At 33.0% G+C, this 26,622-nt stretch overlaps 1 protein-coding gene across 1 annotated transcript in view; it reads left to right on the top strand.

Annotated features, from left to right (window-relative positions):
• The window catches only part of Trpm (transient receptor potential cation channel, subfamily M), a 179,584-nt gene extending 154,379 nt beyond the window's left edge, over window positions 1-25,205 (top strand). The window contains exons 16-18 of the mRNA XM_081749898.1: window positions 2,057-2,254; window positions 16,443-16,600; window positions 18,397-25,205. Of these exons, the coding sequence (XP_081606024.1) occupies window positions 2,057-2,254; window positions 16,443-16,600; window positions 18,397-20,752 (2,712 nt within the window). The 3' untranslated portion in view covers window positions 20,753-25,205. The remainder of the gene's footprint in view (window positions 1-2,056; window positions 2,255-16,442; window positions 16,601-18,396) is intronic.
• Window positions 25,206-26,622: the final 1,417 nt, after the last annotated feature.

Raw genomic sequence — 26,622 nt, 5'->3', positions numbered from 1 at the left:
TGTAAAGCAGAGGTTAAGGAAAAACATATTAAGCGTAAATGAAAATAATTGACATTTAAGCACAAAATCATGTCATTATTAATGCAATGTGTGTCAGTGCACAAATTGTAAACACAGAGAAAACGTTAGTAGGCCATTATTAAAGATATTCGTCTGTGTGATTAACTATAGGTAGAAATTTATACTGTGCCAATATGAATTGTATTAATATTCACATAAACAATATAATAAGCTCAGATGATGTAATATTTCGTATGTCACTATTTGTTTCACTGTATTTGAATTTCCAATGGAATACGAATCTCTAATCATCTACAGGCTATTTTGTGGAAAGTGGAGCTGGAACACTCAAAGCCACTCTTCTCTTTTTATAAATAAAATAAATTTTAAAGTGGTTATATAAACAAATAATATTGAATCATGTTTGAAAATATGATTAAGAAATAAATAATCAATCACATCAATTTACAGGTAAAAAGTAAGATTTTTTGCTAAATTGTTTCGCTTTTGCGCCAAGTAACATTGATAACTTGCATGCTTGTTCAGTGAATTGAATATTCTGAAACCTATTCTTAAAAAGGATATTTAATATACTTGTATCATGTTAATGAAGATTTTTTATTATGTAAGTATCACTGATTAAAGTAAAATGTTTATTCGCTATAAAGCAAAGCAATGTTCAATTGTATCTTCTTTTATTTTTATTGTTTACAATCATGGTTTACTATTACTATTTATACTATTCCGTATCGAGTAATTACATATTTAGTTATACAGAAACAGTTTTCAAAATAAAGAAAAAATACATGACAAAATAAGAACCGAGAACTTTAATTAAGTAAAGTTGAAGATAATATAAATTTCTACAACAATAATTAAATTTACTGAAATTTTATTGTTGTTTCTATAAGAAAAATAGATAACTTTATTGTTAAAACAAATTTCAGCTGCTTCTCTTTGTATCATTCATATTATGTGGTTATGGGTAAAATTATGGAAACTGAGGGCTACGCTTGATTTGTATACCTGCTTATGGCTGATGAAATGAGTTTGAGCTTCATCACTATTCTCTCTTTTGTCATCGCTTTATTTCCTTGTCACTCGCTCTGTGCATGTGCTGATTATATTTAAAATATCTTGCTTGAGTGGACTCTCTCTCTCTCTCTTCGTCACTGCTGTACTAATTCATTGTTTTCATATAATCTCCTTCGTAGTACTAGAAACTTAAAATATGATAGTATTATGTATGTTATTTACATGTCATAGTCTAATAGTACTTCAACATCTTAAATTCGACTCGTGCAGTTTTGCTGCGTACACTGGTCGGTATGATTTGAGGATTATGGCTAATACCAATCTTAGTACATTGATCGATGTTTTACCTTTTAAGTTTCTTATCAACTATATTAGATACTTGCGAAGGGGGACAAAATTTGTTCGGAACGTGCTACAATCCTTGGCGTGGATTCACTTGACTTCTCTACAGATGTTGTAGCAATGCGGAGATGTTAAGATGCTATCATTTCCAACTTACCTCTTATGGAAGTTAGTATTTAATATGAACTCAAATCATTGTTCATGGATTATAAATTGTTACGTTAATGAAGTAAACGATTTCATTTAAATCTTAAGCAACTAAATGAATAATACTTTAATGCAATGTTAAAAATACAACAATGAAAATGATCGTAGCATTTTGAGATTGAGCTACAACGAACAAAATTGACGACTCAGTAGACTGACTTCAATTTTTTGGTATCTGTCCGGAAGACCAATAGTCTATTGTCTAAGTCGACTAGATGAAAAACACAAAACAATTTAAAGGCAAATTATCATGTTAATATAATATTTTATTTCGGATAGGATGAACTATGTAGAATCCTTCATTTATATATCAAATCATTTCTTTTCCTTAACTCCGTAGGACATCTCATTGAATGTTTGATCATCGAAAGAAGAATTATATCTCTGCTTTAGTTGTTTAAATAATAATTTTAGGAATTTATAAATATTATTAAAAAAAATAAAAGTAACATTCTCTCTTCTCTTTTCTTAGGCTTTAATAACTCAAGAACATTTCTGCATAAAAGATGTTCAAGAAAATGGGAAGGTACACCCTGATGAAGAAGACGCTACTCAGCCATATCATATTCCTCTTGATTTCTTTGAAGTCAAGAAACACAGACCACTACGTTTAAAGAAGAAGTTATATGAATTTTATACTTCTCCTATTACCAAGTTTTGGGCTCATTCGGTAAATACATGTATATTATAATATAGAAAAAATATATAATATATTTCAAAATTGTTGGCAACGATTCTCATAGACATTAGTATTGACTGTTAACAAAAATGTATTATGCAGTATCCAACGGCGATATTATGAGGTATTACTATATTCTAATTTCTGAATAAAAGAGCGCAAAATAGTCATTAAAAATGCAAATACTAAATGAAACTATAGCTCGTCCAGACTTTAGAGTAGATCATGGGAGTATATGGGCTTTTACTTTCCATCACTTCCCCCTCACCTTGTGTAACATTAGTTTCGTCTGGAGATGTTTTAAAGCATGATTTACCTTTAATAGGAGTAGAAAAATAAATTATGTCGTATATTCTTAACAGATTTATTTCCAATTATTGGTTTTAAGTCCGATTTTCTTTAAACATTTGCACTAGAGGGCGAGCGCGCTCTAAGTAAGAACTCGCGAATGTTCTCGCGAATCTAACTGCAAGAAAAGGGATGCATTGTTGTCTACTACAGCAAAATATTGCTACAGGCACAGGAAGTCATTACGATAGATGCGCATTCCTTATCTTTACTGTGAGTGAATGTGCATGTGTGTCTTTCTTTCATGTGTTTTGATAATAGTTTTGCTGTGTCCGACTGAAATTTAATGGTTAAGTTTCTTATAAACATGTTTGCTGTGTTCTAGGATTGTAACAGGTATCTTGGTATTAAATGCACGTGTGTATGTGTGTAAGAGTTGTGCTCTTGTGGTATATTAAAAACAACTTTATTACAACGACAGATTCAGGAAATACATCTTTTAAGCAAGAGAGTGGTCAGGTCCTTAAAAGTAAAGAAAGACAGATAATGATAAACATATCTATTTGAATATTTGAAAAGAAATAATCCCGACAGAAATATCAATTGGGTGGTTAATGAAACTGCAGAAGCAATTGGAATTTCGCGTGCAACGAATTCAAAATACGAAGTGAGCTGTCACGAGGCCGGCTTCTAACACTGAAAAGGAGGAAGTCAAGAAATAAACTGCCTAAGAACAGCATATACTTTAAACACAATGATTCCATCCGAAGTGCCATAAGAAAATAAAATCCACGAGTTTTATTTCAGGAACCAACCACCAACTTTGACATCCGTCTTTGCAGTTGTAAATTCACACTAAGATCTAACCAATTTCGAAAAATCGACGTTTCATGTACTTATGAAAGAGTTGGATTTCGTGTAAGAGAAACGGAAGTCCAAGTCAATGCTTATAGAAAGAGATGATATTGTGTATTCGCGTCATAGATACTTGAGACAAATTTAAGAAATTCACACGTGAAAACAGAAATATAGTATATGTGGACGAATCGTGGATTAATACGGACATTACTGTGCGCAAAGAGTAGAAAGATAAAACAATTCACTCAGCAAGAGAGGCTTTCTTGAACGGCATTTCTTGTGGCCTTAAAGCTCCAACAGCACGTGGTCCCTGATATGTATTCTTATTTTAAAAAAAGGTTGGAAAAAAAGGCTCACAATGAAATGGACGATGAGTTATATGAAAATTACTTAAATTACTTTAAGGAGGACGGTAATAGTTATTGTCAACGCATCATATCACAATCGAAAAATAGAAGCATTGCCAACAAAGTCATGAGGAAACACGAAATACAAACAGTGGTTGATTTCTGATAATATCACATTCGAGGAAGATATGTGCTGAAGAAAGATCTCATGGACCTTGTATCTATTCATAGATTCAAATATGACAAATGCAAGGTTGATGAATGGGCACAAGATGCAGGATATACAGTTCTTCGGTTATCGCCTTACCATTGTCAGCTTAACCCAATTGAGCTAGTGTAGGCTCAAGTTAAACATTATGTAAGTGTCAACGAAACAACATTCAAACAGAAAGGTGTTGAAATGTTAATCAAAGAAGGTTTTCAGAAAGTGACCGTTCAAAATGGAAGAATTACGTGAGATATGTGCAAGAAATCGAGATAGAAATGTGGAATGCGGACGAACTTCAAGACGACATTCAGACGATAATAGTACACTTAGGGAATCTACATCCCTAAAGAAACAAATTGAGAAAAGTTTATGGTGGGAATAGAGCTCTTGGAGAACTGAAACGTCTGGTAATAAGTTTTATATATTTTCAGTACTTCTAAATTTAACTTATATCAACATAGATTTATTTAATTTTCTCTTAAATTTTGCTTCAATATTCATACATTTAGTAAAGTTGTATTATACTTATTATCCCTTATATATTCATTGCGTAGCGAAGAACAACTATTCAGAGATGTTATTGTATTTGACTTTTTTTTAAAAGAAAAAAGAAAAGACGTAGTAAATTTGTTTTTTTATTACGATTTGTAGTAGTTGTATTTAGTCATGTAAGTTGGCAATACTGCTTGTATTATGCGCAGCAATAGCCATTCCTCTTTTCGGCATAACACATGGAGCAGCAACCCTGTATCCATAAACTCTGGACGATCTATAGAAGCAATTCTTGCTTTACCTTGTTTATTTTCGATGTAAAGTTCAAAAATAGACGCTTTTTAATACGTGTAGTATTGCCTAAAACCTTGACATTTACTACTCTTTAATAAATCAACTGAATTTTTTTCAAGCTAAAATAACATAACGAGGTAAAACTTCTCGACGCACAATTGTGAGAATATGTACTTTAAGAAAGAGATGGGTGACCAGTCTCTTAACCTATTCATCTTCTAAGTGATACCTCTAATCGAGAACGTTTCAAGAAGTTCAGAAAGACAAGAATCACTTGTAATTCTGGTAATTGGAAACGAATGAAATAGCACAAAATTCTGTAATTATATTTTTCATTTATCTTCAGTTGAGTGATAGTGTTGTTAAAAATTACTTGGTAACTGCAGCAAGCATGTGGTTTTCGGTATGGTTGCATTGTAGCCTTCAAGTCGCAGTCGACTACGAATTTGGATACTATAAACGGTTATACGATGGAATAGGTGATATTTGTAAATGGAACTATGGAACAAAAAATACATGGCCAGTACATTAAATGTTGTTTATAATCTGTAGTATATCTTTCCTCAACTTATCTAATTACTCTTCAATTCTTCTTTTCTTATGAAAATACCTGGCCTACTTATCGATTCGGCCATTTCCTTAATGCAATACTCACTATATATAAATATACTACACATAAAAAATTATATTAATTCGTATGTACTATTATTCAATATCTAGGGGTATGTTTAACTGGAGATTCTTGTTCCCGGATTCAGGGACTTTTTTATTTTAAAGACAAAACACCATTATTTTGTTGATCCTTTTATTTCCAAGATAGATAAACTAATAAGAAGTTTTTAGTAATCGCACACGCAGAGTTATTCCCCCAGAGTCTTCACTGCAAACTCTGAAGTGTTTCTATCTGTATAGGCCCTCGCTCCGAGCCAGTACATTCCTAATGTAAATTCTCTACTCCTCTAAAAGTCCTTTAAATGTTGGGGGTCCTGTGGCATAAGCTTATTGCTGTCCTCACTGATGCAACAGCTCATCTTAGCCTTAAATTTAAAAGCAATTCTCTCACTTGAAGAAAAGCTTGTCCTAGCTACACAGAATCCTCGTATACAAGAAAAACTGTGTTCGGGATGCCTAGCTAAAATCTTTATGAGGATAAAGGTGAGGGTAAGGTAAAAAACAGTCTCTCATTATGAGACAAGAAAATGGCCCTTAAAGTAGGCCGTGCCCTATCCATCGGTCTCTCACTAATGAGACCAGAAAACTTGACCCTTTTACAAGGGCCAATCCCTATCACAGGTTAAGACAGGAAAACAAAATTACAACATGTAAAAACTATACAAGGTTTGAGAAATAACTTCTCAACCATAAAATGGATCGAACCCAAAACCGTTTGAGTTCGGGAATATCCTTCATAAGACCTAACCAAAGGTTTAACAAACCTTTATCTTAATAAAATCTCACCTAATTAAACATAATTCCTAGCAGGGGAACAAACTTAAGAAAATCGAAAATAGCTTAAGAAAAAGTTAACATCTTAAATTATTAAACTATGTATCCTATCTCCCTACTTGGCCGTACGCAAGACCACCTAACCAGCAAGTCTTTTTACTGCATAGCCCTGACAAAAAAAAAAGTCCTCGAAGTTGACTTAAAAACAAAAGTGGTTGATCCACGTTCACCCAGGACCGAAGGCCTTATGTAGCCATGTGATCCAATGGTTTCTGAAAGAACAACCCTGACCAAGAGAACAGGGATCGCTTATATACGAATCGGGAAACACGTTGCAGAATCTAAATACGAAAAGTTCCCTAGTCAAAAGAAAGAAAAGATCGTTAACTTTGAAAAAAGGAAGGACGCTAACTACCTCCCCTCCTATAATTTTCCGTTTCTCTGCAACACATGTGGACTAAAACTATAGCTTCTAATGGACCAGTGTTTCTATCTATCTTTAAAACTAAAAGATTCATTGTTAACTATATGAGCTGAAATACTTAAGAAAAATAATTATACAGTTTGCATACAATATTCAGACTAATATACATATATATATGAAATAAATTATTAGCTTCATATTTACACTTAATATATATTAAACACCCAGGCCTGGGAATAAACCTAATATTTATACGTTTGTATATATATATTTATCATATAAAAGTACAAATTAAAAAAAAAATCATTATTAATATAAATCAAGTAAGTGGCAAGAAAATGTCCACTTACATATACCCCAGCTATATAAAAAAAAAAAAAGAAAAAAAATGAAAAGAAAAATAAGAATATGAAATTACTTGCTTGTGCAAATTGTTTTAAAGTTCAGTGTCTCTTCCAGTCTATTTCACTGTCACAGCAATACACTAGCACTTAATAAAATAATTAACACACAAAAACGATATATATATCTATATAGATAGATAGATAGATAGATATACTTATCTATTTCAAAGTTTTACTGTCTCGGACCGTCTTTGAACAACATAAAAGAATAAAAAAAAAACTTTACACTCAAAATTAATTACACACAAACGTTCCAATATTTAATCACTTAGTCACTGTTTTTAATCACAAAACACAGTTGCACTCTGTAGAATATTTAAAATTCTAGTTTCCTCTTTACATCTTCTTTTCTTACAGGTGCTCCTTCACATTCAATGTCTTTTCCCGGAGTACGAGGAAGAGACTCTAAGTCGAGGCATTCACCGTCAGTGATCAGGTCTATATAATCTTCATCGTCGGTGTCTCTGTCCTTGGAACAGGAAGGCCTGTTGAAATTATATGCAAAGGAATCCTTCCTAATTTTCTCGATGTCTCGTACTTGTTCTAGTGTTAACTCAGGGATTGGTAACTGCTGCTTCTTGTGGACTGGTTCCTCTGTCTGATCCCCTAAACGTTTCTGTCTTCTTTTGTTATTCCTATAGGAATCAATATTGAATAACAACTGCAGTGATAACGGATTCTCTGGATGCGGTCTAACAGCCGCATACACGGAACGTTTCGAACTAGGAACTTTGAATTCCATTGAAACAGATTGGATCAACCTTCAAAATTCGCAGAGACTACGCAGCTTCCGACTTGCTTGGTAGAGATCTTAAGAGCAAACTAAGCTAAAGGTCTCACTTTAAAAAAAAAAAAGAAAAAAAAAGAAATGTCAAAAACAAGAAAAACAAAGATAAAACTGAATAGCCTAACATTTTCTTTCTCTCTCCCTTTTCATTTAGTTTCTAAACAACTAGGTCTGAGGGTTGAATAACTTTTCCCCCTCCAAATCTTTTCTCTTCCTTACTGGACAAACAATGAATATAAGAGGGCTGTAATTCTAGAATGTGTTGGCAGAAAGAAGGGGGCGCCACATACGGCTTTAACATGTCTGCATTGGTTCTAGTTTCCTTTCCGTCCCAATCATTCCTAACAATATAGGAATTCGTAGCAAGCTGTTTCACAATGGTATATGTACCCGAATATCTATTTAGAAGCGAAGATGCTACTTTCTGGGTGGGCTCGGACAAGCGGATCACCCGTAACCAGACCTTACTCCCAATTTTAAATGGGTTTTTTCTTCTTCCTCTATCATACATTTTCTTGTAGGCTTTGTGTCTTTTTTCTTGAACTTGGTTAGCCCTCTCTAACGCGACAGTCATTCTGTCTTTCAGTTCTTCCACGTATTTGGAATAGTTGGGTGGTTGTTCGCCTTCCTTTTTTATGCTTTCTCCAGGGTGCCTTAAAATTGGGTGGGGTAGTTCACGCCCAAAATGAAGATAGAAAGGGCTATATCCTGTGGAGGAGCATACTCTTGAATTGATGGCAAACTCAATGTGTTTAATATCCCTACTCCAATTCTCATGGTATTTATTATAAATACCTAGTAACAGTTTTACGTCTTTAATAATCCTTTCGGATTTATTGGCCTTAGCCCTGTAGGCGCTAATATAACTATATTTAGTTCCTAGAACCGTCATAACTTCTCTCCATAACTTGCACGAAAACACACTATGATTATCAGAACATATATATTCATAGCTTCCGTACTCTGAGAAGAAATTAACTATGCAATTTACCATAGTTTTTGCTGTCAGTCTTCTTATGGGGTATAGTTTAATAAATCTGGAGAAACCGTCTACTACTACAAAACAGTATCTGTATCCTCCTTCCTTTGAAGCAGGTAGAGCCCCAAAATTGTCTACAAAAATAATTTGGTTGGGCTTAGTAGCTAATGAGCTCTGCAACTCTCCAAATTTTGTGTTGATATTTTCCTTAAATACAGTACAGGCTACACAACTTTTACAGAAACCCAGTATGTCACGTTTCATATTATTCCAAAAATATGTGTTTCTTATTTTTCTAAAGGTTTCATTAAAAGAAGGATGTCCGGATTCTTTAATCATGTGACCTGCATAGCAAGCAGAAGCGCGCAATATTTTGGGAATCCATATTACATGTTTTATCTCGTTCATGATTTTAACACGGCGCATAAGAATCCCTTGGTCAGAAAAATATGTGACACTATCTAGGTATTTGAGTTTATTTCTCATTGAACGAGAGAGTGTTTGTCTTTCGTTTCTTTTGAAGCGGATTAATTTATTCAGAAAAACATCTTTCTCTTGATATTCTATTATCCTTTCAAAATCTGTCAACTTAATTAGAATCCCATTTGAAGTTTCTTCTTTTTTCTCTTCTTCTTCTTCGGCAAGAAGACAAAAAGGTAATTCCCGAAAAAACGTTTTCTTCTCCCTATTCGAGACTGGTGTCGTAGTAAAATTCTCTATATTTTTCTTCTGCTTTTCAACCTTCATTTTTTGCTTTTCTATTTTAACAGATTTACTATCTATTATATCTGTCAACAGAACTTCCGATCTTTTTACCTCGTTAAAATCAACAAGTGCACCATCTTCTAATTGTATCTTTAAGTAACCAGGATCGTCTCCTCCCAAAGGTAAGTTCTCTTCAGCTTCTTCAGAACCAATGAATTCCGGTCCCTCTGTGTGATTATTTTCAATCCTAGATAATAAATCTACATGCTGTATCTTTCCTGGTCTATAATGTAAAACTACATTAAATCTCATGATGCGTGTAGCCCAACGACAGACCATCGGGGGAATATTAGTAGCCTTTAATAAACTTATAGCAGCTCTGTTGTCTGTATAAACATGCACTACAGGAGCATGTACTAAATAAACTTCAAATTTCTCAATGGACGTAACGATGGCAAGCAATTCAAGATATGCAGAACAATACTTTTCTTGAGCTCTATTTAATCGCCTAGACCCGTAGGCAACCACTCCTAATCTTCCTTTATCATCTTTCTGACAAAGAGTGTAGCCACTCGCTATTTTTGATCCGTCAATGTATATAAAGAAAGGTTCATTTAGTTTTGGTAGCAGAAGTTCGGGGTCTTCCGATAATGCATTCTTCAATCTGTCCAAAGCCTGATCATGTATACTCTCCCATTTAAAAACAGTGTTTTTTCTGAGTAACTGAGTCATCGGAGCAATAATTTCGGCCATGTTTTTAATTCGAAAATGAAAAAAGTTAAAATAGCCTATTAAAGCCTGAAGTCCCTTAACATTCTTCGGCCTAGGGAATTGATTTGCCATTCGAATCTTTTCTTCCGTGCAGGTGACCACACCAGGTCGTATACGGAAACCTAAGAACTCTATCTCTTGAGAAAAGAGAACAGCTTTCTCTGGATTCAAAGTAAGTCCGGCGGACTTCATTCTACTTAAAAATTCATTAAGAATTTCAAGTAATTCTTCCTGTGTTTCGCTGCCTAATAGGAAATCATCATAATAAGCGATTACCTTTGTGAAATATAGTTCTCCTAGTACCATCTGCATTAATTTTACTAGCGAAAAAGGCATATTTTTTAAACCATAACACCCGACTCTGTATCGGTATATACCTTTATGCGTATTAAAGGCCGTATACTTTCGACTGTCTTGGTGAATTTTTATTTGCGCATAAGCAAACTTAGCGTCCAAGATGACGAACCAATTCTTTCCTCCCAAGTGCGCTAGTGATTCAGTTAAACTAGGTAAAGAACATGATTCCTTAATCGTCATAGCGTTCACCTGGCGCGAGTCCAAAATTAATTTATACGAATTATCACGCTTTTTATGCAAAATGGGGGCGCTTACAAAATCGGAATGGCACTTTTCTATCAAATTATCTGATTCCATTTCGTCTAGAAGCTTCTCCATTATTTTTTTCTTTTCTGTTGAAAGGGGTCTAACCCGAGAATAAAATGGGCGGGGATTGGCAACCCTGATTTCATGTTCTAGTAAATGGGTTAAACCAGGCTTAGTTGAAAATGCTTCCTTATGTGTGTACAGAATATTCTTTAACCTCTCTTTTACATTAGAGTCTATGTTGACTTTACTCAACATTTGGTCTATCAAAACTTCTTTATTTTCTCCTAAAAACAGACTCTCTGAAATCTTCGACTTTTCATCTATATAAGCATCAAAAGCATAAACAGGAGACATATAGTCTTCTATTTTCCAACCGAATAAACCAAATGATAATACTATTTTATTCTTATAAAGAAAATCTCTCCCACATAAAATAGGCTTCGATAAATAAGGGAGAATAAAGAATTTCTGTTTTACACACTTCCCATAGAAATTGACTTCTACAGTAACACTTTTATTTACTGAAGTGGAACCTTCTGCCAGAGACAAGTACATTATGTCCCTTTTAACTTTACAACCTTGCTTCTCAAATTCTTCGGCAACTTGACCGGAAATGAAAGAATAGGAGCTCCCACTGTCCATAAAGAGTAAATAGTCTTTTCCAAAAATACTTGCCTTAATTAAGGGTGGCCTTTCCCATGCTTTTTGGATCCCCCGCCTACAGCTGACCATAAAAAAGTTCTCCGCCTTCTTTTTTCACTCTTCTTAGCCTCCTCGCATGCGAAACTTCTTTCTGTGTCCCTCCCTTCCTGTTTATGGGGGGCACGTGTCCCTTGAGAACTCGGAGGATCACCTTCCCCTCTTTGTTCATTTTTCCTATTGACAGCTGGTTTCTTTCGCTCGTAAGTGGCCTCTGTAGTTTTCTGTTTCTTCTCGGGAATTATAAATCTGGTGAGGTGCTTTTCTTGGTCAAACTTCCACCCAGATTTGCTCAAATGAAGCTGAATTCCAGCATGCTCTAAGAAATTAGCTCCTAAAACAGTGGGGATGGAGGGAGAATCCAAAATATAGAATGGAAAAGAAAAAACTCTCTTCTTCAAACAAAAACGAGGAAAAACTATTTGCTTAGAAATAGTACTTCCGGTTGCCAGAAGAATTTCTTCGTGTATTTCCTTCATTTTCGCTCCATTTTCTATCCATTGTTTAGCAATTTCAGAGCTCGTAAATGAGATTTCACTCCCGCTGTCGAAGAAAACGTCTGTTGATCTACGATAGAAAAAAGCATATGCATACGGAGAGCATTTCTTGTTATTTGCTACTCTTCTAACGGTTGCAGCAGCAATTTGATCGCCTTTCTTCTCGGATAATTTCTTGAATTTCCTACACTGATTCTTAAAATGCCCTAAAGCATTGCAAAAATGGCAACGTAACTGATCTTTCTTTACAGTTTTTTCACTAATTTGTTCCCCCAAGTTACGTTTAAATAATGCCGGATCTAAAGCCTCAGCTTTAATTTCAGGTACTTTACTAAGGTCCTGTGCGTTATTAGAAACAATTGCTAAGTCCTTTCCTACTATCCCATTCTTATGCAACTTTGCGTAATTTACTTCTTCTAATAAAATAGATTGGATCTTTACAGCATACGCTTCCAATTCTTTAAGCGTGCTGAATTTTCTTTCGTGCATGTAAATTTTAAATTTAGGATGTGACTTACTAATAATCCTATTTACTTGCTCCTCTTCTGACGGTGGGGTTCGAAGTCTACTGTATAGAACTGCCATACTTCTCACAAATTTTGCCATGGATTCCGAAGGCAATTGCACTCTCTGCGCAATTTCTGATTCAATTTCGAGTTCATAATTGAAGCTATAGTATTCTTGTAGAAAGCTATTCTGGAACTCGGAGAAATTCAAAAATGGAGCTTTAAAATTGAACCATTGCTTACTATCCCCGTCTAGTAGATTGGGAACTATCTTATCTAAAATATCTTCCAAAGAGATGTCTCTTCTCTTTGAATAATCCCTTAAGGATTCTATAAATAAAAACGGATTGTCGGTCGTTGATCCGGAAAAATGTGGCAATTGTATTTTTACTTCGTCCACTATTTTCTTACAAGAGCATGTGCTAACTGAGCTTTCCCCGTTTTGACTGTTTGTTTCTACTCTATCATTATTTCTCTCGTTATTCTGACTCATACTCCTAATTAACTGCAGAATTTGTTCTACTTCAATATCTGCTTCTCCTTGTATCCCCAGAGCTTCTTTCAACGCCCTTATATCTATCTGTCCGGCCATGTCGGTTTTTCTTCCTGATCTTAATTTCATAAAAAGGATATGGTATTTTGACTTCAAAAATCCCGGCAAAGAGCCCACAAAATATGTAGTATATCTTTCCTCAACTTATCTAATTACTCTTCAATTCTTCTTTTCTTATGAAAATACCTGGCCTACTTATCGATTCGGCCATTTCCTTAATGCAATACTCACTATATATAAATATACTACACATAAAAAATTATATTAATTCGTATGTACTATTATTCAATATCTAGGGGTATGTTTAACTGGAGATTCTTGTTCCCGGATTCAGGGACTTTTTTATTTTAAAGACAAAACACCATTATTTTGTTGATCCTTTTATTTCCAAGATAGATAAACTAATAAGAAGTTTTTAGTAATCGCACACGCAGAGTTATTCCCCCAGAGTCTTCACTGCAAACTCTGAAGTGTTTCTATCTGTATAGGCCCTCGCTCCGAGCCAGTACATTCCTAATGTAAATTCTCTACTCCTCTAAAAGTCCTTTAAATGTTGGGGGTCCTGTGGCATAAGCTTATTGCTGTCCTCACTGATGCAACAGCTCATCTTAGCCTTAAATTTAAAAGCAATTCTCTCACTTGAAGAAAAGCTTGTCCTAGCTACACAGAATCCTCGTATACAAGAAAAACTGTGTTCGGGATGCCTAGCTAAAATCTTTATGAGGATAAAGGTGAGGGTAAGGTAAAAAACAGTCTCTCATTATGAGACAAGAAAATGGCCCTTAAAGTAGGCCGTGCCCTATCCATCGGTCTCTCACTAATGAGACCAGAAAACTTGACCCTTTTACAAGGGCCAATCCCTATCACAGGTTAAGACAGGAAAACAAAATTACAACATGTAAAAACTATACAAGGTTTGAGAAATAACTTCTCAACCATAAAATGGATCGAACCCAAAACCGTTTGAGTTCGGGAATATCCTTCATAAGACCTAACCAAAGGTTTAACAAACCTTTATCTTAATAAAATCTCACCTAATTAAACATAATTCCTAGCAGGGGAACAAACTTAAGAAAATCGAAAATAGCTTAAGAAAAAGTTAACATCTTAAATTATTAAACTATGTATCCTATCTCCCTACTTGGCCGTACGCAAGACCACCTAACCAGCAAGTCTTTTTACTGCATAGCCCTGACAAAAAAAAAGTCCTCGAAGTTGACTTAAAAACAAAAGTGGTTGATCCACGTTCACCCAGGACCGAAGGCCTTATGTAGCCATGTGATCCAATGGTTTCTGAAAGAACAACCCTGACCAAGAGAACAGGGATCGCTTATATACGAATCGGGAAACACGTTGCAGAATCTAAATACGAAAAGTTCCCTAGTCAAAAGAAAGAAAAGATCGTTAACTTTGAAAAAAGGAAGGACGCTAACTACCTCCCCTCCTATAATTTTCCGTTTCTCTGCAACACATGTGGACTAAAACTATAGCTTCTAATGGACCAGTGTTTCTATCTATCTTTAAAACTAAAAGATTCATTGTTAACTATATGAGCTGAAATACTTAAGAAAAATAATTATACAGTTTGCATACAATATTCAGACTAATATACATATATATATGAAATAAATTATTAGCTTCATATTTACACTTAATATATATTAAACACCCAGGCCTGGGAATAAACCTAATATTTATACGTTTGTATATATATATTTATCATATAAAAGTACAAATTAAAAAAAAAATCATTATTAATATAAATCAAGTAAGTGGCAAGAAAATGTCCACTTACAAATCTTGTAGATAAAATGGATCTCCTTGATCTACGAATATATTATTTTAAAATAAAATTTGTATTCAGTTTTCTCTGTATTTGTGTAATTTTTGTGTTGTTCGATTTATATTCAGAAAATATAATTTCAGGTAATCAAAGGTGTCAATAAAGACTGCCGCATTACAAAATTTTGTTACGAAGAAACTGTTAGAGCTGCACATCAAAAGAGGAATAAACTCATAAATTTTTGTTGCGAAGTAAATATACCAGTGCTACGTCTAAGCAGTATTCGATTTCCCATCATATGTCATGCTAAATTTCTGAAGTCACACTAGAAATAGCATTCGTTATCAGTGTTCTTAAATCCAATACATATGCTGCATAAACTCTGTTCGTAAAATAATCTAACAGGGGAAGTCCAGAGGAATAATATCCTGTGATCGTAGACTTTTCTCAGAGAAATAACAATTTATACTACTCTCTGATTTTTAGAAATTGATTTTTAAAATATAAACAAAATAGTTTGAGCCGTTTTTGGGAAAATCACCAATTTTGATTTTTTCCCTTACTTTGGGAGTAGGAAAAAAATCTAATAAAAAAAGTCTTGAAGAACTGTATAAAAACTTTAAAGTTTGGTTGAAATGCGTTGAACGCATAGTCTCTAGACGAGTATACATCAGGACAAACAGACAAACAAATGTCAAAGAATCGTTTTCTTGGAATCTATTGGCCATGAAACGTGTAAATCCGTTGAAATCTCGAATTCGATTGTTTTCACGATCACCATAGTTTCTTCTCTCATTTTCGTTCCTCGAAAGAAATAATAAAATGCACTAATCACCTCAATATCCCTTCTCACTCTAAATTCTTAAACTAAAGCATGTTCTGCTGCAAACATTAGTGAAACATTTTCTTGTGAAATACAAATAAAATTATAAGGCGTTTCCAGAAAACTTCACCCAAAGAAAATCCATTTTCAGAAGTAAACTATCCCTTGTAGACTTTTCCATAAGAAATGAATTATGCTATATGTCAAGGTTATTACTGAAATATTTGTTTATAAAATAACAACAAAATCGCATGAGTTGTATTTTACAAAATTGTCAAACAAAAAAAAAACAAAAAAAAAAAAAAAACGGTAAACTACCCTTGTGGATATTCTTATGGAAGTGATTTATGCAATATAATAATAATAATAATAATAATAATAATAATAATAATAATAATAATAATAATAATAATAATAATGAGATATTTATTTATGAAATATGAAAATATGAAATATGAAAATCACCTGAGTTGCTTTCGAGAAAATAGTCTGAAAAGAAACTCATCCCCAAGAGTAATCTATCCCTTGTGATTTTTTTCGTAACGAATAATTTAGAAAACATTATAGAATTATTAATGAAATATTTCTTTATTGAAGAAAATAACGACAACGTTTATTTTAGGAATTTTTGTGTATACATTCTGTTTGTTTGAAAGTGATGTAGACTATTTGACATACTAACGAGTGTTTATCTTATTTTAATTTGCAGATAGCCTATATGGTCTTCCTGTGTTTCTACAGTTACGTTGTATTAGTTAGAATGACCCACTTGCCATCCTGGCAAGAACTCTTCATTGTTTCCTATATAATTACTCTAGGATGTGAAAAGGTTAGAGAAATAGCTTCGTCAGAACCTGTAACAATAAGGTAATTGCTTTAAATTAATTTATGTACAATTAATGCGGTATATTTATCTCAGTACAATTCTTAAACTTATTAAAACTATATGTTTCTGGAAGATGTGCAGCTATGTGTGTAATTGGTTTAGTTTCAATAAAATGATTTACCTTCATAAGTAAATGTTTTAGGCACGAGGACTAGAGTTAAATATGAAGGATTTTACATTCTTCCTGTGAGAAATGAAGTTTACTCATATTAATATATATACATTGTAATTTTAGAGTCCTGGGCGAACGTCCCAATTGACATAAGCACAAAATTTGTTTGTTAATTAATTAACTCGTTTATATTTGCTATAGGCTGTAAAATGCATACTTTTCACAATATTTAGTACCACAACATATTCATGTGGAAGATACATTTAAATAAAATTTGCTACATTGTGTTATATAGTTCCCGTTGGTTAAAAATGCAAGTGAATACGAAGTTCAAAAACCAACAGTTTTTCTGTTTTGACACATTGCGCTTTGATAACTAAAATCAGAAAAGCTATCAGTTTCTTAGTTTTGTGATCAGAACCTCAAATACTGCGATATTTATTCATCATAGCTAACTTGATCTAAAATTATTTTCCATAAGATTATTACAGGGTTCTTTCGATAAACTGAAAAAAATGTAATCTGTTACTGTACAGTATACACACAAACGATGTATAGAAATACCTTTCAAGAGAATCGAAAAGCTCCCGGTAAAAATAGTTAATTTGTTAGAAATAACTCGATACTCTTGAAGTTACAAGGTGTAATCATGCCATAGAAAACTCATATCTATTTTACCTTAAAGCAGTAGCTGAAATAAGTACAGCTATAAAGAAGCTTCTATCATCCAGCCGGTATTTGTGTATCTATCTACATATGATTGTCTATTTTCAGGACAACTTTCTCGTAAAATTTCTCTGATTCAGGCACGTAGCCGAGGGGAAGAAGGGTTCAGGAGTCCGGACCCCCCCCCCTTCGAAACCAGAAATGAAAAAATTAAGGCAGAATGAAAAAAAGAAACGAGAAAAGGAAGAATCAGCGTTAAAAATAAAAAGCTACAGCAAGCTTTCGGTTACTATTTCTTATGAAGAGGTTTATATTACTTGCAATACATGGTGGCGAATGAGTGGAATATCCTGGAAAATCAGGGAATTTGAAATTTCTAGAAAAGTAACGGAATTCTTAAACTTTCAGCTACTAGTCAAAACACTTTCAAGCTTTCGAAAGCATAGTGCCATCATAATTTTTCGTCATCGCTTCTCTGCAGTATCAGGAAGAATATCACGTTATTTCAGAAACAGTTTTCTACTGCTCCTTTAACTTGTCATTTGGAACAGATAGCAGTTGACGGAATAATGCAAAGAAAGAAGTTATGTAGAAAGAAAGTTCTGTTAACATTTGATTCAACAAAGAAAAGAACGCAGATATTGTAAAAATATTTTACAAGGCATTATTGGATATGCACTTTTTATAATAGTTGAGGTCATAATGAAAGGAAAATTGTTATATTTGAATGAGCAAAGGAAGGAACGTAAATATTGTAAAATCTTTTTCAATACTATTCACCGTAGTGTTTGATCTCATCTCGTATTAAAAAATTCATATAAAACTGTAGAATGTTTACATTTAAATAAACCATCTTCATTAAAATTATATTTTATCGTACGACAGATCCGTTTCAAAAAAGTAAAATAAAAACCTTTGAAATGCTTATCGAAATAAAATAATGCACAAATATTATGAAAATAATAATTTTTTAACACCAGTTTGTATTATCTTTTTCAGTCAGAAGTTTTCTGTTTGGGCTTTAAATATGTGGAATCCCTGTGATGCAATGGCAATAATCTTCTTTTTGGTCGGATTTAGTCTTCGACTAGAACCATCGTCACAAAGTGTGGGTCGTGTTATTTATTGTGTGGATATTGTATACTGGTATCTTCGAATTCTAAATATTCTTGGTGTAAATAAGTATTTAGGTCCCTTGGTGACAATGATGGGCAAAATGGTGAAGAATATGATTTATTTCGTTGTGTTGTTATTAGTAGTGCTTATGAGTTTCGGTGTATGTCGGCAGTCAATTCGTTACCCTGATGAGGAACCTAGCTGGAATTTGGCCAAAGAAGTATTTTATCAGCCTTATTTTATGTTGTACGGAGAGGTGTTTGCTGACGATATCGAATCAAAATGTCGTTCTGATGTTGATAATCCTGATCTCGAGTGTGAAACTCCAACAGGAGCTTGGATTACTCCAGCAGTAATGTCAATATACCTTCTTGTTGCCAATATTTTACTTATTAATCTATTGATTGCGGTGTTTAATAATATTTTTATTGAAGTGAATGCAGTATCTCATCAGGTGTGGATGTTTCAAAGATTTACAGTTGTCATGGAATATGAACAGAAGCCTGTTTTGCCTCCCCCATTAATAATATTTTGTCATATATACCTTTTATATAAATACTGTACAGCGAAAGTAAAAGGTTTAGAAGAGACCTACGATAATGGCCTAAAATTATTTCTTGAAGACATAGATTTAGAGCGTTTATATGATTACGAAGAGGAATGTGTGGAAGGATATTTTCAAGAAAAAGAACGGGAATTGCAGCAATCAACTGAAGAAAAAATAAAAATAACTACAGACCGTGTTGAAAATATGTCCCAAAAAATAGAAGATATAAATCACAAAGAAAATACTCAAAGTATTTCTATGCAAGCTCTGGAATTTCGTCTCAGGAAATTAGAGGATTTGTCTGAACAGACCATAAGCCATCTTGCTGTTATACATCGTTTCATGGCTACACAACGCATCACATCAGATGACAATCCTTTCCCGGACGTAGAGACATTGGAAGTGCCAACGAAACTTTCAGATTCCATAGACGATAAACTTTTACGGCCTACATCTGGTTATCTCGCTAAACGTAGACCAACTAGATCCTTAACTGAAGTAAGACCCGATTCATATTTAGATTCATTGTTCCTATCTACGTCAGCTTTCAAACCAATTGAGGAATCAAGACCAGAGTCACCTGTACCAGTTCCACCTCAACCTCCAGAGAACACAAGAAAAGGATCGTACGGAAGCAGTTCACGTGAAGAACCGGAGAAACCACTTTCAACGTCAGGTAGTAAAAGGAGAATGAGCCATCCCCAGTTATCTCTTGATGAACATAAACTAACAACTTCAAAATCATCTTTACATGACCAAACCGAAGTTGATCAAGAGTACTCGAGAGACGAACGCGAGTCTAGACGAGACTCCAGTTTGGAAGTTGATGAGGCCTCTGAAATGCCATCTGATTTAACAAGATTTGAAAGGAAACTGTCCGGAGAAACTATGCCTAGAAGGAGTAGTAGTGAAAGTCACAAAGAGCGACAGATGTCAGATGAAGGACCGCGTCATCAATTAAGTATTACTCAATCAGAACCTGACACAGAAGGTCGTACTTCACGACCCCGTGTAGAAAGGAGTATTTCTTTAGCATCTCCTCATGTTACATGGGCAGAACCTCGAATTCAAGTTATACCACCGGCTCGCAATATATTGATGGCAATGCATTCGGAATACACAAGCATCACAGATGAGCTTGAAACGGTTTGTAGTTTATTGAGTCCTCCAAGAACACCACGTCTTCTCTCACCTCCACGACCAGATGACAGTACTCACCGATCTTCTACAATGTCTAATCCTGAGATGGCAATACATATGGAAAAGGCTCATCTGCGAGAGGCTGAGGAAAGCGACTACCAACTTTTAGAGGGAATGATAAATCGCAGGTTTCATCCTAGTTCAGAAAACTTACGTGACTCATTGGAGGATCTATGCGAATCTACTCATAATGCACCTCAGACATCTGGAAGAAGCAATATGTACTTGACTGTAACACAAGAAGCTCCAGAATATCGATATCCTCGGCTACGAAGAAGTAGTGCTATTGAAATAAATGATTGTAGCAGTGACAATGCTAGTCACAAGAATGAAAGCTCTGAACAAGGTCCTTCTATTTTCTGTACATACGTTGACTCAGATGATAATAATAGCGATAACAATAAACCTGGAGGACAATGTTTAGAACGTAAACCGTCAAATGAAAGTAGAAATGGTAGTAAACACAGTCTTGTAGTAGAAACATCATGTTAACTCGTTTATATAGTAGATTGAACTACCATTGTAGTATGCACTAGGTATCCCCTTTTAGAATTTTTTATATTGTTGCTAGTAGTAACAGCCATAAGCTTTTAAAATCAGGCATCAAAGATGCAAGCGACGTGTATCCTTGTATATAGCATGTATTGTTGTATATTTATACTTATATCTTCGTAGAGTTGGAAAGAAGAAACTTTCTATTTTCTATCTTGTTGCATTGTGTGAGTGGCTTGAAATGACTTTAAGTTTGTTAGCATCTAAGCTACGAAGAAATGTGTGGTGTGAATAGAGATTGCAACATCAAAATAAGTAACGAAATATTTGAATTAATTTCTTGCATTGAACTTTGTCATATATGTTTGAGATAAAAAAAAAAAAACACAAAAAAGCACTAAAATGCAATAGGAAATTTTTTTTTTTTTTAATTATGCTTCGATATATTAATACCAACATATAGCACTGATTAAAAGTGTATGCTCAAAAGTAGGATGTTAATGTTACCGATTACTTTCTTTTACAAAGGCGATGTTGGAAACTCATTTTGCCTGACAGTCATTTTACTTTCAATGTAAATTATAAATCACGAACGTAATATAAATGTAAAATATAATTATTCACCTTCGGTGGGTGAAGAACTCGAAGTGAAATATTGCAGGCAATAATATTAAAATTTTCAGCATTTGTGTTAATATACAGGGTGTAAGAAATATTTGTGGCTTAGTGTACTATGATTCCTCACTCAAAACTGGATAAAAGTCCTAATCAAGTTAATAAATATGTTTTATATTTCCTTTGATTTGGATATAATAAGAACCAGAAATTAATTATTAACTTGTATAAAATCTGCACATATATGCAATAGCATGTATCATAGCCAAATACTCACTGCGAAAGATTTCTGAAAAAGGCAACATTAGCCAATTCTCAAACTAGAGCTTTTTGTGATACACTGTAGTATTCTTCAAGTTATCCTCGTAGACATAATGTAAACGTAAACTAACTACATGTACGTGTACGTATCAGTTGTTTTCTGTTTCTTTCCTTTATTTTCGAAGTTATATCTATATCTCAAAAATTATTAAATCATTTGAATATAAGTACAAGGAAATGATTTCAGACTAAAATTTTTGAGAACATATTTCACCTTCATTTCAGTACGAGTAACACGTGAAGCAAATGTATTACAAGTTATTTCCCATGCAGTACACTGCATAGTCCAGTATTCTTTCAAATGTTACTATTGCTAGTAATAATAATAATAATAATAATAATAATAATATACAAATAAGAAAGAAGAAAATCACTTTACAATGTAGATTTCAATAAGGTGTCTTTAACTATTGGAAACGAATTTAATCGGAAATACATAGTGCTTGTCAAAGGGTACAAGATAATCGTACGGCTACAGAGAATTCAATGGTCACTTTTTTTTCTATCAAGTTGGCTACTCAACAGCATTTTCAGTCTATTTCTTTATACGTGATAAGAAGTTAGTAATTTCATTAAAAGTTGTTGAAGTTACATAACCTTTGACTTCTGAAAAAGATTAAATTAAGGAAGTATTAAATGCTGGTGTGTATAGCTGAATTCAACCGTGTTTACTAACATTTTATAAAGCAAACATTCAATGTCAAATAATTTCTATGTGGATCAGTTTTTGTACATACCAATTCATAAATTAAAACAAGATTTTAATTGTTTGTTTCGGTATATGGAAGAAATCAGGAATGTTTTCTGAAATAATAGGAGTTATAAATGGATTTCTGAAGAACAATCTTTTTCAACACTATATAATTCTTTTTGAAGTATCTTTCTTTTTTTGTTTGTTGTTGTTCTTTAAATAAATATTTAAAGATTGCGTAACAATAATCACAGAAGTGCTAGTTACTACCACAACTATAGACATGATATAATGAAAATATTACTATTATCTATTTTGCTTTATCTATATTATTCGTATTGTATAATTAATGATCCAAAGCTATCTTGCACTCCCTACAATATATATAATTTCGTGGAGGAAAGCTCTGAAATAACGCCAGTAACAATTTAAAAGTTAAAGTAATCAATGGGAAGTTACGTCGATAATGAAAACGTTTTTAATTGTTTAAATGTAGTTTATGTTCGATTTCGTCATAGTCATGTAGAGAAAAAATGACACATGTACTTCAAAGCTTTACCTTCATGTACGCATTTGATTTAAAAGTACTGGAAATTGAAAAGTAGCTTGTGTTGTACATCCTGGTTGTTCTGTAATTTGTGATTACGAATTAACTTAAATAAATCAAGAAAGTTTGAGATTCTGTTAATTAACTTGTAGGAAACACTTTGTATAAGATACATTGAGTTATGAGAAATTCAAACAAACGTTACTTTTATAACGTGATTAATACACTGATATAAAAATTCAAGAACTTTTGTTTATAAATGGACTTAGCTATTTCATTTATACGCCATAATGGTAATTTATGTTAGTTTTCCCGAGCAGTGGAGCACAACAACGTTTTCTGTTAACAATAATGTTTTAATCTGAATTTTTCAACTTATTCAGTTGCTTATTACAACTTATCATACCATCAAAAGTGTGCTGACCAAAGAATATAGGTGAAAGTTTGAGAGCCTTGTAGTCAATATACATAATAAATTAACACGTTAAAATATATAAAAAAAATATTTTATTAATAAAAGATGGAAGTAAAGAGTGCAATATTTTTAAAGTCGTTTTAGCACCTAGTCTACTAGGCTTAGATCGAATATTGGATTCGAACAACATTTACATCTAAAGGGAAAAAGAGAATCTTATTGCCTTAACTTAAGTTTATTTGCTTGTTTAAGAAATGAATTAGTAACAAACGAAGAAATTGTGTTGTGAACAAAGCACATGAGAGAATTCAAATTAATTTTTCGCCAAAATAGCTTTGTTATAAAAAATGATTATAATTGTACCTTGTAAACATGTTGTACCACGCATTTTATAAAGAAATCATATAGCCTAAGCTTGCATTTAAAAACAACAATTAGTGTTAGTAATTGATGATATGCGAGCTTAAAGTGATACATATCTCATTTTTTTAAAATAAGAAACTTTGTATATTTCTTTTATGCCTTCCACGTTTATTAATTAGTTGTTCATGCTCGTCATTGCAAAATAATAGCACGAAATTACTATGAATTACTATGATATGTTATTAAATGCAATTAACAATACTTATTTAAAAAGTAAACTGAAATTTTCAGGGAATATATTAATTTATTATATTATTTTTAAACATATAGACTATTGATTTACTGAAATTTCAACCTGAAAAAAGGTTTCTCTCTATGTGTTCTCAATAATTGAAACAAGAATTCCGGATATTTCTTTGCAAAAGGAAATTTTAAAATATTATATTTCTCTTTTCACGTAAAATTCCAGAGACATACTTCTGTCTTCAATTTTCCATTAAAAGTTCTAATTTCTGTTATATTTATGAATGAAAGTCGATGAAAATTGTGTATAAGGAATAAAGAGACAATAGCCTTCAAACAAAATTCGATCATACTGTAGCAAAATGTAAGCTTGCAATATTCGTTTCTGCTTATATTTTGCTCTTTTAGATATATGAGATAAGTTATGCGTACGTAATGTGATATAGTAGATGTATTTTTCTTTTAGTTATTTTTAACAAATATGATATATTCTTCATCATATTTCTTTGTCGATCGTGTTTCTTAGGATAAACTTATTCTGATATATTACTCTTATGATCGCAGTCAATTTATCAAAGATTAATACATTTAATCTTCTAAATAATATTATGTATTCACATTTTTTGAATTGTGTGGATTATGTTTATAGTATATAAACAATGATTCTCATGGAAAGAGTTTCTCAATACAAATTGATTGTGTGTAGAATAGCTAATACTAAGAATAAAAAATGTACTGAAAAAGTATTTTTGTATGTTGAATAGTTAAGGCTTTCATAGAGTGAAATGATTACTTAGATTTATTGAAAACATGCATTGAGAATTAATGTTTTAGATGATGTCTTACAATATAGCTTTAAGAAATATTGCTAGATAAAAATTGTCTTTGTTGTTTCATCTTCTATTTTTCTATGGTCTCTATCGACAAACTTTCACACTTTTCACTGTCAATTTTTAAAACAGACTTCTGTAAATTATATTTGTTGAATGTATCAACAAGTTTGTATAGTAGTTGACAATGGAATAATAGTTATTCCTGTATAAATATTATAAATATAGGGGTCCATACTGTGTGTAATTCTCTGTAAATATTTATGATTTTCATTTTTTTAACAAATCAAAATAACACTTGCTTTATTAAATCATATTTACATTCAAAATATTATAAAACAGAAGCAATCAAGAAAGAAGAAACTTTGACTTCGTTTTTTCAATATGTATCGAAATTTATTCTTGTAACCCAGTTGTTATTCAGAAATAAAAGGTCTTGAAAAAATTAATGTAGATGTATTTACTTCTCTCAGGTACATTCCACTTATTCTACTAAGTTTACAGAGTAAATTTGGTTATTGATGTTACCAACTTAGCGGATTTTGTTAGGACTGTTGCAGATGTAAACGCCCACAAATGTACTCGTATGTAATATGATATAGTTGGTGTACCTTATGTTCACATCGTGATAATTAGTTACTTCTAATTGGAAATATCTTATGTGGTTAATTTCAAATTTTTTTATTATTATGTTATAATTCTTTACATACTATAAATTTTTAAAATGGAATCATATTCCTCTAAAGTCGCAATCACACTTAATTGTTTGCATACTTCCACAAAACATACAAACACCAAATTTCGCATACATGTTCATCATGTAATGTGAATAACAGGAAACTTCTGATATCTTGAAAAAGGCGACATTTTCCATGTAAATGAAGGGTCGAAATTTTTCGTCGTTTCGAAATGCTGTTTTTTTTTGTGGTAGTTGCACACATCATAGAAACGTCATATTTTGTCAGGCAGTGAAGCTGGAAACATGGTTTGTGTTAGAAAAAAGAGCATTAAAATTCGTTTTCGTTTGGGAGCCCAAATCGAGAAAATGTGAAATTTGTAATGACTGTTGCTAGAACGTCGAAATTTCGAGCTGATGTTTATTCTGGTGCGTAGTTTCCGAACGCGTGCTTAAACTTGAAAAAATAGTCATCTTCGTGGTTACAAAGTGTTGGGAATGTTTTAAGGAGGCGTCTAATTCTGGTCAACTTGTAGATATGGTTGAAACACGAAATTGCGTTAGAATGTGTAGATTGCAGCGTAAGAAAGGGGGGAAATCAGACATGTTGAAAAAGTCGTCATATTCGATTCAATATGGCGGCTCAAAAATTTGTACCCTTGAAAATTGTAAGTTGTGCTCAGGTTAAGTAGGCCAGGTTTTGCTATATTATTAACGATGAAGTGCAGTTCAAGTGAAGAAACAAATCATTGAAAATGTCGCCATCCTGAATGCAAAGTTGCCTGAATGTTGAATTGGCTTGATCTGCCTTGTTATATGCCATGTTAAGAGTAATAGAAGAAACATCAGTCAACGTAGTAACTTCGCTCTGAGATATCGCGTCTGCTTTCTAAGTAGCAGGTCTGGGTTCGATTCCCAGAGAAACCTTGTTTTGACTTGCGTTTTTTTCTTATCACCTTGCTTCGCATTAGCAAAGTAGTTTCTGTTTGTATTGCGCGAACAAAATATTAACGTTATTACATACGTAGAGCGAAAAATATATTTATACGGCAACCGTTGAGATGGTGTGGAGAGGAGGTACTATGTTCATGTGAAGCTTCTAGACGACACAGAAGTCTTTAAATACAAACATATGTAGCTTTGGAGATGGGGCATCACCAGTGTTCCTT

The sequence above is a fragment of the Thermobia domestica genome, chromosome 2, assembly GCF_964235325.1.
Source record: "Thermobia domestica chromosome 2, izTheDome1.hap1.1, whole genome shotgun sequence".
Classification (NCBI taxonomy): Eukaryota; Metazoa; Arthropoda; class Insecta; order Zygentoma; family Lepismatidae; genus Thermobia; species Thermobia domestica.
Note: the sequence above shows the minus strand (reverse complement) of the source record. Positions and strands in the feature narration are given on the sequence as shown.